We start from the raw sequence: 14,885 nt of genomic DNA on the forward strand, positions 1-14,885 counted from the left end.
CCCTGTTTTCCTTGCAGCCCGCATCTCGCCTGTGACAGTGGCCCACCACAAATCACTCCTTTAACCCGTTCCGTGCCAGTCCGTCAGCGCCAACGCAATCCAGGCGGTTGCAGCAGTTCCCCAGCCACATTGCATACAGAGTTTTGATCATCCTCTGGCGCAAGTCGCGTTCTCGTCACCTCATGGTCGCATAACCCACCGCCCACTATGGCGCCCTCCAAGGCTAAGGACCTGGACCGTCCAAGTGCTAGCGAGCGCATACATTCTGGCCTGGAGAATATCCTGCCAGCAAGCTTCATCGATATGCAAAAGTGCGCTGGCGACTTCCCCAAGGAGAACAAGTCACATCTATCTCCACACTCTCGGCCGTCTGCGACCCCACTCTCCAGTTTGTCGCGTTCCGTATCGTCCATGACAGACAGCTTCATGCTAGAACACTGGGGTCCCTCTTCTTCAAAGTCTACGCGACCTGAACACGATGGCAGAGACAGCGCAGAAGCCCCACCCAAGGGCGAGGACGCGCCTAGTGTCATATCGAACTGGGCGCATCTTTCCTACATTAAAACCCAGCGTAATACGCTCCGCGCTGAACTCAAGGCTCACCAGGTCGCAGGGGCTGAAGCGAAGCGGTCGGTGTCATCACTGCGGCGTCTTGCTTTTCGCATGGCCGTGAACATATCGGTCAAGGAGAAGCAGATTGCAACTACTGCAAGGAATCTGGCCAAGAGCCGGACAAGCCACTATGTCGAGGGCAAGGATGCACAGAAGAGAGTGGAGGAGTTGAAGAGGGCGCTGCGGGTTGAAGAAGGCAGGAACAAGGAGATTCTTGAGGCATTGGAGCGGGCTTCCATGCTGACACTTCAGTGTAAGTTTACCGCGTCGAGATTTTACCTCTACTGATAGATCGTACAGACTCTACCCCGAACTCTGAACCCCAACATAAACCCAAAGGTCTCTTCATCTCACCACCCCCATCTCCACCGACGCGATCAAGTGTCGTCGATAGCCCCGTCCTCGCGCCGAGGACTCCAACGCGTTCGTCGCCATCGCCATGGCACGATCTAGATCTCGAGCTGACCCCTCGACTGTCAAGCCCTTCCGAGGTACGCACCTCCGATAGCCGTCTTATACGAGCGAAACGCGAGTCAGATCAAGCTCTTTCTGCTTGTCGAAGCCGCATAGAACAACTACAACGTGAATGTGCAGCTACCAAAGAGGATGGAAAGCTCCTGGAAGCCACACGAGAAGGTCTGGAGCAGGAGATCCACAGTCACCAGTCTCGAATTGCTGCTCTAGAACGCTCGAGGTCTACAGTACAGGAGACTCTGGAGTCGACTAAGGCGCAACTCAACGTCACACTAGGCTCAGAGGAGACGTTGAAGCAGGAGCTGAAGGCCAAATGTGATGAGATTGCAGAGTGGGAGCAGAAGAATGGCACCATGCATCATACGATCGAAGCGCTGCAGAAAGAGAAGGTTGATCTAAGCAGTCGTCTGGGCGAACGAAACGCCGAGATTAGGGAGCTCGAGATCCGCACAGCCACTCTGGAGGAAACTCTTCACTCTTTACGAAACAAGGTCGAAACGGCTGACCGCTACGAATCGTCGCTACAGGACCGCCTTGCCGACAAGGAGAGTACATGCCAAGATCTGCAAAAGCGACTTGACCGCGGAAAGGAGCACGTCTCACGTCTAGAGCAGAAGATCACCGGTTACGAGAAAGATGCGGCTGAACACTTGCGGAAGATTGAGATTGGTGCAAGTGTCATCTCTACGCTACGTGAGCAACTACAAGAGTCGCAATGGTCAAGCAAGAACACCGGAGACGCTCTCACATCTTTGAAAGAGGAGCTAGAGCAGCTAAAGACCAAGTTGGAGGCTGCGAGCGATGCGAGCCGAGCGCTGTCTACAGAGCTTGAGACTACCCAGACCGAGAAAGCCAACACTAAGAAGGAGTTGCACACTGCCCAAGAGAGCCTTGAGCGCGAGGTCAAATTGAAGACGGACCTTCAAGCGGAGCTGGAAACTCTACGCACCTCTCACGACGCCATTGAGGAAAACTTACAACAAGCTCAACAGCGCAACCAGTCTTTGGAGGCGGTTGATGCCAAGAGTCAGGCACAGCTAGAGAAACTTCGTGATGAGAAGGCAGCACTCGAAGCCGATCTGAAAGACTCCCGGCAGCTGCTGTTCAGACTACGTGAGGATGTACGCATGAGAGATGCCGAGCTTTCCGACCTGCAGTCTGTCAAGTCGAAGCTTGAAAAGAAGCTCCAAGTATCAGAAGAGCGCGTGTCGAATTTGGAGCAAGAATTACATCAAGTGCAAGCGTCAAAGCAAGCTGCAGATGCAAAGCATGCCGAGGAAATGCAGAAGAACGCCGAACACCTCCACGAACTAGAGGCGTCCATGGTCAGCCTTCGCACTGTGCTTGACTCGTCAGAGAAGCTGGAGGCTTCCTTACGTGGAGAGCTGGATCGTACGCGCAGTTCCAAGGTAGCCGTTGAGAAGGAGCTCGGACAGGCACTTCAATCGAAAGCAGACCTTGAGAGTCAGGTCGATCATATCCAATCGAGACTTACATGGACAGAAGGCGACCGTAACAACTTGCAGACCAAGATCAACCAACTTGAGAGCGAGCTCAGTTCTAGCTCTCAGGCGAAGATTGACCTCGATGCGCGACTCTCCACTACGACGAACGAAAGTGACTCGCTCAAAGTTCGTATCTCGGAGCTGGAGGCTGCACTCAAAGATAATACCGACGCGAGGACAAGGGCTGAAGAAGCATTGTCGGTTGCACAGCTGCATGGCGAGACGTCTAGCAAAGACCTGGCGGGCCTTCGTGAGAGGCTTGAACAGATTGAAGCTGCTAGGGATAGTGTGCAACAGGAGCTGAGCGACGCGACTCGCTCAAACACAGATCTCGAGACACAGCTAAATGCAGCGAAGGATCGCTTGACTAAGGCGGAAGAAGCGTTATCAGCAGCACAGCTGGACGGCGAAACCTCTAGCAAGGACCTCGTGGATGTTCGTGGGCAAGTCGAAGAGGTGGAAGCAGCTAGAAAGGGTTTGCAACAGGAGCTCAACGTTGTGATGGGCTCCAACGAGGACCTGGAGACTCAGCTCAGCGCAGCGAAGGATCGCTTGATCAAGGCAGAGTCTGAGGTTCAGGACGTACGCTCGCAACTCTCGGAGTTGCAAGATGAGGTCTCGGAACTTCATCGATCGAAACAGCAGCTCGAGGAACACCTGCTGGCCCACAATGCCTCCCACGAAAAGCTCGATGAGGACCTACAGCTTACTCGGTCTCAACTGGAGGGAGTTCAATCTCGGATCCCACAACTTGAGACACGACTAGCTTCCAGCGAAGAGGAGCTCGAAGCTATGTGCCGAGCCAAGGCCGTCACTGAGAAGCGGCTTGAAGAGACGCAGGTTGCCAACGCTAGCTTGGAGAAGGAGCTTGACATTGTGCGAAAGGACAATGAGGAGATCAAGAGTCGACTTGATAGCACTACTATCACCAACGCGCAATTGGAGAGGGATCTCACTACAACCCGTTCCAAAATGGCAGAGTCGGACGCATACAAGACTGAACTCACTTCCAAGTTAGCCGACGCGGAGAAAGAGCTCGACGGCCTCCGACAATTGAAAGACGATGTCGAGAAGAAGTTGGGTGAAGCGTTGGCTGTCTCGACAAGCACAGAAGAAAGTCTTTCTTCGACTCGCACCCGGCTGAACGAGGTTGAATCGCAGAACGCCTCCATCTCCGCGGAGCTTACCAGAGCGAATGAAGAGTTAAACGCTCTTCAACACGCGAAGACTGAGCTGGAGAGTAAGGCAGACAGCACTGAACAGCAAGTCAGTTCTCTTCAGGATGATGTGACGAATATGCGCTCACGCATAGCCGAACTGGAATCGGACAGCACTGACTTGGTCTCTAAGCTGTCGGTCAACAGCAAAGAGCTGGATGAACTCAGATCAATGCACGCAATGCATGAGGAGTCCTCTCGATCCGCGTCAGATCGCAATAGTGCGCTTGAGGCCGAATTTCGCGCTGCTCAGATGCGGCTGGATATTGCAGAGTCGGAAAGCCTTGAAATGCTCAATGATCTCATTGCGGTCAACGAGGAACTCGGAACTCTTCGTGAGTCGAATGCCACACTTGGCGCTTCTGAGAAAGAACTGTCGGCCCGCCTTATTTCAGCAGAGGAGGAGCTCAAGACCGCACGTGAGAAGAACGCAAAGCTGGAAGCCTTCCTGGAGCGTGTGGAGGCGGACATGGCCGATGCTCACTCCGCCGTCGAGGATACCGAGAGACGCTACCACGAATTCGTGGAAGAGTCGCAAGCCAAGCTGGATGCTGCGAAGGAGTCGAAGCAAAGGTACAAGCGCAGGCTTTCGGAAAGAAACAACGAGCTTGAAATCCTCATCAACGAGAACTCGGACCTGCATCACCAGATCGGCGACCAGACGCGGGAGCTAGGTGCGCTTAAGAAGGGCAAAGGCAAGCTGGTCGAAGAGCTATCAAAGAAGGAAAAGTACATTGAAGAGCTTGGATCTTCTACTGATAGCAGGATAAGATCAATGAACTCGGCATACGACGGTCTCAAGCGGAAGTTTGAAGAGCAGCAGCAACAGCATCGAGAGCTAGACGGCAACCACGACAACGCTGTTCGTCTAGAGGCTGAACTGGAGAGGAAGATGACTGAGATTGAAGAGATGCGACACCATCAAGAGGAGTACGCGGCATCATTCACTGCGCTTGAGCAGGAAGTAAAGGCGCTGCGAGATGACAAGCGAGCTTTCGAGACCTTGATTGCGACACTGCAAGATAAGATCAGACATCTGGAAGCCCTGGAGCAGTGGGATGAGCCGAAAGAGAACAAGGAGTCGAGCGAACTCCATCACACTTCCTCACCCCGCCACATCACCATCCATGACGGCCCTTACGACACTGCTCCGTCGAGTCCGATTTCATCTCACACAAGGAGCTCGATTGGACACATGAGTATGCAGCATGAGAGGCCGCAGACTAGCGCGAGCACCGTCTCTCACGAGGGTGATCCCGAATCCTGGGGCCTGCGGATAGAAAAGATACGTATGCAACGCGACGACGCAGCCGTCCAACTTAAGGGTATGAAGAAATCGCGCCACAACCTCAAGAAGACTTTGCGGGACACAGATGCGCAACTTCATCGATTGGAGAAAGAGACCAAAACGTAAGCATATCCTACCATCACTAAACGATAAAGACCAATAGCTAACGACTCCCCAGTAAACGTCCCCAAAACCTTCTCCGCAAGAAATCCCGTCCCATGACACCCAACCCCCTCACCGCCTCACCCGACCTATCTCGCAACACACCCTCCCCGCGCATCGGTAGCGCACCCCAAACACCCGACCGCCCTAAGACCTCCCACGCGATCTCCTCCTTCTCGCCTCGTTCCACCGTCAACGCCAATTCACGACATAGTACATACATCGCTCCCACCGCTCCCATGACGCCTGAAAACAAAACTGCGCCCTCCACACCCGAACGCCCTAAGACGAGTCATAGTATCAGGCATAGACTGAGTTATAGACCGACGACTAGTGGTGGTGAGGAACATGTCCACAAGGGCCATGGGCATGTGAGGAAGTGGAGTTCTGGGTTGAAGAGTTTGTTCCATAAGGATGGGTGAGAGGTAGCTGTTCTTTTCGCTTTCTTTGGTTGCTTTGACTTTGGATTGTGTATATTTTGTTTCTGTTTTTCTTTCTTTTGGCCCAGGCTGGCTTTTCGCTTCGTGTCGTTGTTGCTTGTGTTGTAGTTTATCTTTGTCTTCGCTTTTGTATTCGCGCTGGTCTTTTGTTGATGTCATTGTTTTGCATTCTTGAGATACCAAAGGATAGGGCTTATGGAAGGGGGTAATGGGTTCTTTCTAGGGTATCGTGAGTGGTCTTGCGGTCGCAGGCACGAGTAGATGTATGTGTTTACAGTTACCTACGTATATATTTGGCATGTAGATGGACGGGAATACACTATTACTCATCATTAAGATTACGAGCGTTGATGCATTAGACTGCATTGAATATTATACTACTACGATTCCGAGCTCAGAAGAGGATCTTCGAATTGCTATACATTGCTGGATCCATATCTCGACGTCTCGCAGCAACGATGAGATACTTTACATTAACACTACTCTGGAGCTTTAGTCATCGTTGATCCGAGCGTGTGGACTGGCTGTTGCCTTTACAGTTTCGCCTCGTCCGTGCACTAGCCCGCTATGCTTATCAGGTACTCATCAAGTACTCGAAGGCCCGCCCAACAGCTCACTGGATTGTAGGAACCACGACAACTACTACACACTATTTCGCTCCATCATGCCCACAACCGCCTTCCTGGCCCTGCCAGCCGAGATCCGCGTCAACATCTACAACCACATCTCGCCCGCATCCACCTCCCTCGCCTCCTACTCCGGTCTCCTCCAAACCTGTCGCCTCATCCGCAAAGAATGGAAGCACGAAGCAAAGAAACAAACATCCGAAGAATACACCCAGCTCCTCGCTTTCCTCGCCATCCACAACATACGCATCCTCACGTCTGCCCGCGATCCATCAAAAAGATCAAAGCTCGTACTCCGCCTCCCACCACTAGACCCCACTGCCAGTACCCTCTGGCTGCCAAATTTCCTTCCCTGGCACTGGTCGTGGATAACAGCCGTCATCGTCATCTTTGGCAACGAGTGGCCGCGAAACTACGGGTCGCAACTTGCCATTTACGACCTGTACTGCGACACGTACAAGGTGCTGTGTCGAGATATCCTGGGCTATACTGCACGTACTATCCCAGAGTACAGCAATAAGTTGTGCGAGACGACAAATCATCGGTCTAGTATCAAGCACGTCAGTCTGCGCTGGTACAATGTTCCCCTGGATACGCGGGTTGGCCCATCACGCTTTGGTGTTATACCGGAGCCTTGGCTGAGGTATGGCGAGGACTTTGAGTATCCCTTGCGTCTCTGGGATATCCGTACGAAGCATTATTTAGAGCAGGGAACTGGTTGTTTTAGTGTGACCTGGCGGCGGAGGAGTAAGGAAGATGTTCCAAAGTGGTACTGGGTATCTCGTGGAATGTGGCGGTTCTCTTACAAAGTCATCCGAGCTATCTGTATTGTTGCTGCTGTGTGGAGTGGCTTGTCGGTACTGGAATTGTTGTATACTGAGTATATTTGTGCTTAGTGGTAGTTTCTCTGCGGACGTTGGAGATGAATGTACGGATGTGCAGAATGAGACTGTTCATCATACATTGTGTTCTCCCCCCTTGATGCACACCTGTTCCTTGATATCTCCTCATCTGTCCATACTCTCCGTCCCCTACCATGGTTGTGTCGCTAGCTGCTGTACTATCTCTTCATTCAACTCTTTTTCTAATCTTGCTATATCCTCCTCCGTCGCCTCCTCCTCCTCTTCTTCTTCCTTGGTCTTCGCCGTCCCCCAAGGCTCCAACCCTACACTCCACCAATCCGTCTTGAACATGGAATCCCACCCTTTACTCTCAATTGCCTTCTTCTTAAAGCTCTTTGTTGACCTACGCCCCCTTCTAGCCAGGCTCGTTGTAAACTCTTCTTTGTGGAGAAGTGTGTTTGAGGCCTGTCTGTGTAGCTCCTTTGGCGGGGCTGCGCTGTTGAACTCTCGCCAGAGCACTGTCTCGGAGAAGGTGACGTGTTTGTCCTTGAGGGGTATGTATTTGGATGGAGGCGTGCGCCTGGCCCAAGGTTCGCGGTTCAGTGTTGATTTCATGGACTGGATGTTTGTGCAATGGGTCCGCTTGACCGCTTCTCCAGACCACGTCTTTCCGTCTTTTAGCGCATCTCCAATTTCCTTCTTCAAACTCGCAACAAGATTCAAAAGAGGACCATACCGTTCCGCAATCAGCGGCCAATACCTCTCCGCCGCAGTCCTCCAGTCCCTACAGGGATATTTCGATTGGTGTTCACACCTCATCTCTATCCTTCTCATACTGCAATGCGCATCGTAAAACTCTTCCACGCAAGCTGCGTTATCTTTGTAGCCCTTGGAACTATACACGAGATCCTCGAGCGTCTTCAAAATTTCCTTTTGTTGTTTCTTGATGCGTCTCAACGTAGACGACGCGTAGTAGAATTCCGAGGCAGTGTGAGGGATATGTATGTCTTTACATTGTCTCTCTATGATTTCTTCGAGTGTTGTGCAGACTTCCGTGAGGCGTTCCGCTTGATCGCGTGTGATGCGCATGCCGGCGATGCGCGCCTTGGGTGCTTTGGATGCGTTGGGCGTTGTCTTTGTCTTCGTAAACCAAGACATGAGGAACGTGTGAAGATAATATAGATAAGAGAGGGATTGTTGCGCACATTGCTTTATTGTGAGGCTCGGTGAGGTGGGTTGGGGCGGATTCGGTACCCTGGGTGGGATTTTGATGCGGGCCAGTGAGGAAGAGCGCATTATGGTGGAAGGGGCTGTGGTTTGGTTGATGGGTGGAGGTGCGGCTTGCGCGTGAGCCAGGAGGCGATGTATCACTTCCACGTTGCGAATAATGAGATAATGCAGGGGCGGTGCGAAGCTAGTTTTGTTGCGCATTGTGAAAACGGGCTGTTGAGTGTGAGATAAGGGAAAGGGTCTGAGAAGACGGGCGCCTGTGAGACAATCTGGTTTAGGGAACAAACAACGACAAGAGCAAGCGGGTATGATATGTCAAGCACGAAACCTGACTGCGTTGATGTCAGTGTCGCTCTGCTGGCTGTCAAATGTGAATAATACTGGTTGAATTAGAACAACGTGGTAACATGCCTCGCGCTCACATCTTCGCCCTATCCCCATGATCCGCATTCACAAGCACATAGCGATACCGCGCATGTCCCTCCTCCATATCAACCACACTCTTATTCGCATCCTTCATATTGCGCTTCTGCACCCACGGCTTAATCCCCTTGTCCGCCGCGAACTGAAGCATCTCCTCAATCTCTTTGGGACTGCCAATCTGGCTACCCCCAATCTTACATCCTTTGCCAATAAGACCAAATGCTGCGATTTGAGGGAGCTTGTCTTCTGGTGCGCCGACCTGAATGAACGTACCGCCTGTACGGAGAAGTCGGAGATAGGACTCGAGCGGCATGTCTGGAGAGGAGACTGTGCTGATGATGAGGTCGAGGGTTCGGCTGTGGTTGCGCGCCCACTTGTCGTCTTCAGATGTCGCGATGTAATCTGTGGCGCCCATAGCTTTTGCGTCGTCGACCTTGTTTCTCCGTCGGCTTATCGCTACGACCTTTTCGCAACCCAGTGCTTTCGCGAACAAGACGCCAAAATGGCCTAGACCTCCCAAGCCTACGATTCCGACCTTCTTCCCGGGACCAGCGCCGTTGTTCTTCAGCGGCGCATAGACGGTGATGCCGCCGCACATCATAGGCGCTGCTTCTTCGCTCTTCAGCCCAGCGGGTATCTTGATAGCGAAATGCGCTGGGACGCGGACATAGTCTGCATATCCACCCATGCTCCAGCTTCCATCCGGGTATTTCGCATTGTATGTACCCACCATCTTGGGACAATGTTGCTCAATGCCCGAGCTACATTCCTCGCAGTCGGCCTTCAAGCAGCTGAACGCCTGCGCGCCTACGCCCACTCTGTCGCCTAAGCGCAGGTTCTTGACTTTGTCTCCCACACGCACGACGTTTCCGACGATTTCATGGCCGACGCATACGGGATAGTGGGTTGCGCCCCAGCCAGATCGCAGGGTGTGGATGTCGGTACCGCAGATGCCGCAATGGGAGACTTTGATGTCGATATCGATGGCGTTGAAGGGCTTAGGTTGGAAGGACGACCATGTCATGTTGCCTTGTGCCGCATTCTTATCGTGGGCCAGCCAGCCGTGGAATTCGGAAGGGGAGGTCATCTTCGTTTGGAGGCGGGATCTCTAACACTGGAAGGCGGGGTGAGGTAATTTGAGCTGGTCAGTACAATATTCGAGGAATTGGTCGTAGTGTTAGCTATTAAGAACAGAACGAAGGTAGACGTCGAGCGTTGTCGCGCATCGCGCAGCTAGGACCGAGGATGGCCGACGTCATGGTGTTGGGACAATGTTATCCGAGGCATCTCGCCGGAGCCCTGGACACCAGATGAGGGGGACACGGCTCATGAGAAAGAACAACCCCCATCATCGCGAAGAGTCACGATAGATTCAGCGGCGCGATATCGTGTCTCTGCAGGTGTCGAGAACGATCTTGTCCTCGGCTCCAACACTTCTCTGGCTTCCCGTTGCAAACTTCGCATACCTTTTCATCGTGTAAACGGGCCACAATGTTGTCTAGCAGCGGTCCTCGTCCAACGCACAGCACATTATACAACGGCCTACGCACACGGCGAGTAGTGACGTCTCTGGTGATCATCTTCTGTTTGTATATAATATTCGCCCAATGTAGCCACCTGTGTTGCTTCGGGTGCTGAACGACTCGGAGAGTAACGTTGACACTGGAGAAACAGGCGCTCCATTCTGCCGCAAGGTCCGCGACGTGTAGATGAGCCCAGCTATGGCTCCCTCGTAATGTGTAGACGGATGGGTAGAGTGAAGCGAACTTAGCAGTATTAACGCTCGTTAGGTGGAAGGATACCAGGCGGAACTCTTGAAGCAGCTCGGCCTAAGAGCTGTTCGCTGATGTCGCACCATCTATCCCCGCGAAAAGAATTAGGACTCGTATAGCCCGACCTGCGAGTTTCTGGACATGACCGATGGCATCCATACACATCCGACGATACCCTCGACAGTCGCCAAGTTGACTGAAAATTGTGAGAGCGGAGGTGACGTGTCCCAAGTTGTATGGAATCCAGATTGGCGTGTATGTGTCCTCATGGAGAACCCTTTCGACGTCCTTCATTGCATGCGGTTCGGGCAGACGGTTGTACAAATGCTCCCAGTATTGATAGAGGGCTTGTGCTCTTTCGTACCACTCAATCGCTGTATCGCTAAACCCGCTGTTCTCTCTGCGATGATTACTCTTCCTGCAAGCCACGAGCACAATATCGTAGACTTCGTTGACATAGTCTGAGTTGTCTGCGACGTGCACGTCGCTGCCGAAGAGAGCTAGTTCCTCGGGTGTGCTCGGCAAATGGAGAGCGGTGTTGTTGAATACAGGCAGGTCAGGGTACTCGGCGCGGTTTGGTAGAGTCGGAACGCCATCTACAATCTGGAAACACTTGTTGTACGCGGGACTTCGCATGGTCCGCCAACTTGGGTCGTAGACAGCTGAGGACCGTGAGTACTGCATGTGCACTGTCGCGCTAACCCGCGACCATCAGTCAGCAGCTCTAATACCCGGGCATATCGGCAGCTCAATGTGATATACTCCTGGGTATCTTCTTGGCTTAATTACACCAGCGTCCAATTTAGACACAAGACATTAACTGCTAAGATTGAGGCGATCACGAGACTGCCCAGAGATCTGTTCATTCATGCTACTGTACATTACTACGACGCGATGCATTGATATAACGCGAGGACCAAATCTACCAACCCCTAAGCCTCGGTCTTCTTCATCCCCTTCGTGAACAGCGGACTCTGCTTAACGCGTTCCCAATCATGAAGCATCATGGTATTTGCCGTGCCATCCCTAACCTCCGTACCCCCACGCCTAATCATCTCCTCTTCAAACGCATCAACCGCAGCTTTCCTGTCCTCGCCAGCCTGAATCTTGGTAATAGCTTCGTACAACTTTCCAGCGTCTGTAACAGAGTGATTGAGGCCCTGACCTCGCTGGTACGTCATCGGATGCACAGCATCGCCCACCATAGTAATTAAGCCGCGATGGTTATCCCAGCGATGGCCTTCCATGCCCGGGTCCCAGTCCGTGAGCCCGAGATACCACACCGGCGTGCAATCTGGCGTCCATTCAAACGCACTCCTCCACGGGTCGCAGAACTCTTTTGCGAATTCTTTTTGTTGCGCCAGGCGCTGGGCACCCGTCCAGTTCTTTGTGGCTTCCTGCTCTTTCAAACTACTTCGCCACGAGATGTAGTAGAAGAAGGTCCAGGAAGCCGGGTCATCTTCGTCCGGCGCATCATGCATGCCGAAGAAGGCGAAGTTGTTATTCGGGTGCGCACATGCTAGATACAGCGGGTGGAATGACCGCAAGAAACGGGCTTGCTCGGCGGTAAACTTGCACTGGACAAACGTGCACGCATACGGTATGTGGTTGATGGAGCCCAATTCTTTGCCAAGTAGAATCTGCCTGGTGGAAGAGCGCGCTCCATCCGCGCCAACCAGCATGCGTCCCGTCGTCGAGGTTCCGTCGGCGAAATGGGCAGTGACTGAGTCATCATCAGGTGAGTATGAGATGTCGTGTAAGCGCTTGTCGAAGTGTATGTCAAGGCCTTGCATTAACAAGTCGCGCAACTTGCTCCTCCGTAAGCGGTAGAAAGGCCCGAAGGTGATGGCTGCAACCAGCGCTCCGGTATCGCCTCGCAGCCACTTCAACGTGTCCTGCTCTTTCGTGGGGACATTCGGGTCGACCTGGACGCTCTGGATGCGGTCCCACCAGCCATCTGGCATGAGGCTTTTCAGGACTGGCGCGCCCCAGTGAAGGCCCATGTTCCAGTCGCGCTCGCCATGCGTGGCAGCGTTCTTCTCGAACACGACGCACGGGATATTCGCCTAGTTGTTCGAATGAGGCTACTCTTTTGCATTACACAGACGGTGTACATACTTTGCGGAGCCCCTGGGCGAGTGCAAGTCCAGCGGTTCCTGCGAGCTGGTCAGACCGTGTGGTGCAGCATGTATGCGGCGTCACCTTCGCTTACCAGAACCAATGACGAGGATAGGGAGCTGCGCCGCAATGGCTTCGCCGTCGGCAGTTGGTTTTTCCATGTCAAGTCGCCTGAGATCATCGATGGACTTTGGTCATACTCTCAACCTGTTCTTCGTCTTCTACAACAAAGTTCGAGTATCCACTGTAGAGGTGCTCTTGGCCCACCCTCTCCAACCCGTCCCGCCTGCCAAAAGGGCCGATTAGACAACGGCGATGAAGGGAATGACGCCGTCTGCGGCCCGCAAATGAGCCAGTCCATCAGTCACGAGATGCATTCATCGACACCCTCCTTTTCGACGTTGTTGGCAGGCTCGCCAATGGCCTGACTGCCTCGGACACCCAGAGTCTTCGTACAACGTCGGTAGAGTGCCGCCAGCACGCGCTTACCCCGACGCCTCTAACAGCCATGCAGGCGATGCAGCACCGTTCCTTTTGCGCGTGCATTACACGCGCATCAACGAATGGCAGCGACCGGAGCAGACGACCGATCCGCTGGATCTACTCGGGGATGCTGCGCGAACGCGGCGCCATCGGTGCAATGCTCCACTTTGCCAGAGACCCCTCGCCCATTGACAGACGCCTCCAAACGAGAGTCAGCGGCCGGCCAGCGTCCAGCAACTTCCCAGTGCATCGGCTCCAACTCTCCAATATGTAACCCGTCGTTTCCGGGCGTCGCGTCGATATCTCCCCCTCCTCCTCGCCGCGCACTCACACGACAGCACCATGGCGTCTTCATCTTCGCAGAAGCCTTTCGAGGGCATCGGCTTGCACCAGCAGGATAGCGCCGTGCATCTAGGAGACGACGCGCCTTCCTCCAGCTCGTACCCACAACAACACGCCCCCGTACACCACGCAGCGCCACAAGACTCGGAAGCTTCCCCCGTAGACGACGACGATGGCCTTGGCTTCTCGTCCGACTCAGCCTTCGACAGCGGCAGCCTCCTTGGCGACGAGACCGATTCGCTAGCCTCGTCCATCCTCCACCACCGCATGGAGAATGGACGCCAGTACCACGCATACCGCGACGGCGCATACTGGGGACCAAATGACGAGCTGGCCAAGGAGATACTGGATTTCGCGCACCACATGTACCTCCTGACGCTCGACCAGAAGCTGCATCTTGCGCCGCTGGTTAATCCACAGACGATATTAGATTGCGGCACAGGAACCGGCATATGGGCAATTGTACGCTGCCCAGACATATCCCCCAACACAGGCTAATAATACATGTACAGGACATGGCAGACCAATACCCCTCAGCAACAGTAACAGGAACCGACCTCTCCCCCATCCAACCCGAATGGGTCCCGCCAAACTGCCACTTCGAAATCGACGACGTCTCGCTCGAATGGACCTTCCCGCCCAACCACTTCGACTTCATCCACATCCGCGAGCTCTTCGGCTGCATCCCAGATTGGGACTTCTTCTTCCAGCAAGCCTACAAGCACACCAAACCAGGCGGCTGGATAGAAATAGTAGAGCACTCCGTGTGTCCTACATCCGATGATGGGTCAATGGGCCCAGACCACTTCTACCATACCTGGGGGAAAGTAGTCGTGGAGATGGGCGATCGGTTCGGCAAGACGTTTACGATTTGGGAGGAGAGTGCTGAGAGGATACGAAGAGCCGGGTTTGTGGATGTGACTGTTATGGAATATAAGTGGCCGATGAATGGGTGGCCGACGGATAAGAAGTTGAAGAATATTGGGCGGTGGAACCAGCTGAGGTTGATGGATGGGGTCGAGGGGTTTATGTTGAGGTTGTTGACGCAGGTTGGCGGTGTGAGTATTGCTGGGGTTGAGGTGGTGGATTAAGCTGACATGATGCAGTGGTCTGTTGCACGAGCTCAACTGCATCTAGCGCAGATGCGCAAGGAGTTGAAGAGTTATCGGACGCACGCGTACTTGCCTGGGACTGTCGTGTACGCTCGGAAGCCCATCAAGTGAAAGATCGGCACCTTGCATCGACCTCACACATCGAGATCCGACTCCATACTCGGGCTCAGCTCTTCTAACTACTCCAAGACGGATTAGTTTGACTCCGATCACAACGACTATTGCTGGTAGCTCTGGAA

General features: G+C 53.5%; 6 protein-coding genes across 6 annotated transcripts; 3 read left to right on the forward strand and 3 right to left on the reverse strand.

Moving 5' to 3' along the window:
• Window positions 1-207: 207 nt before the first annotated feature.
• Window positions 208-5,222, forward strand: J4E85_009130 (uncharacterized protein; the record flags this gene model as incomplete). Its single annotated transcript, XM_051473354.1, has 2 exons — window positions 208-865; window positions 1,207-5,222. The coding sequence occupies 2 exons, from the start codon at window positions 208-210 to the stop codon at window positions 5,220-5,222; spliced, it is 4,674 nt and encodes a 1,557-aa protein (XP_051323017.1).
• Window positions 5,223-6,362: 1,140 nt separating this feature from the next.
• On the forward strand, window positions 6,363-6,844 carry J4E85_009131 (uncharacterized protein; the record flags this gene model as incomplete). The annotated part of the gene is made up of 2 exons (XM_051473355.1): window positions 6,363-6,785; window positions 6,839-6,844. 2 exons carry the CDS (start codon window positions 6,363-6,365, stop codon window positions 6,842-6,844), a joined length of 429 nt encoding a protein of 142 aa, XP_051323018.1.
• Window positions 6,845-7,355: 511 nt separating this feature from the next.
• Window positions 7,356-8,324, reverse strand: J4E85_009132 (uncharacterized protein; the record flags this gene model as incomplete). The annotated part of the gene is made up of 2 exons (XM_051473356.1): window positions 7,356-7,950; window positions 8,068-8,324. The coding sequence occupies 2 exons, from the start codon at window positions 8,322-8,324 to the stop codon at window positions 7,356-7,358; spliced, it is 852 nt and encodes a 283-aa protein (XP_051323019.1).
• Window positions 8,325-8,814: 490 nt separating this feature from the next.
• J4E85_009133 (uncharacterized protein) lies at window positions 8,815-9,906 on the reverse strand (the record flags this gene model as incomplete). The annotated part of the gene is made up of 1 exon (XM_051473357.1): window positions 8,815-9,906. One exon carries the CDS (start codon window positions 9,904-9,906, stop codon window positions 8,815-8,817), a length of 1,092 nt encoding a protein of 363 aa, XP_051323020.1.
• Window positions 9,907-11,523: 1,617 nt separating this feature from the next.
• On the reverse strand, window positions 11,524-12,870 carry J4E85_009134 (uncharacterized protein; the record flags this gene model as incomplete). The annotated part of the gene is made up of 3 exons (XM_051473358.1): window positions 11,524-12,657; window positions 12,710-12,747; window positions 12,804-12,870. 3 exons carry the CDS (start codon window positions 12,868-12,870, stop codon window positions 11,524-11,526), a joined length of 1,239 nt encoding a protein of 412 aa, XP_051323021.1.
• Window positions 12,871-13,534: 664 nt separating this feature from the next.
• On the forward strand, window positions 13,535-14,625 carry J4E85_009135 (uncharacterized protein; the record flags this gene model as incomplete). The annotated part of the gene is made up of 2 exons (XM_051473359.1): window positions 13,535-13,996; window positions 14,047-14,625. 2 exons carry the CDS (start codon window positions 13,535-13,537, stop codon window positions 14,623-14,625), a joined length of 1,041 nt encoding a protein of 346 aa, XP_051323022.1.
• Between the last annotated feature and the right edge of the window lie 260 nt (window positions 14,626-14,885).

Source organism: Alternaria conjuncta (assembly GCF_024043145.1).
Source record: "Alternaria conjuncta strain BMP 0040 chromosome Unknown scaffold_15, whole genome shotgun sequence".
NCBI lineage: Eukaryota > Fungi > Ascomycota > Dothideomycetes > Pleosporales > Pleosporaceae > Alternaria > Alternaria conjuncta.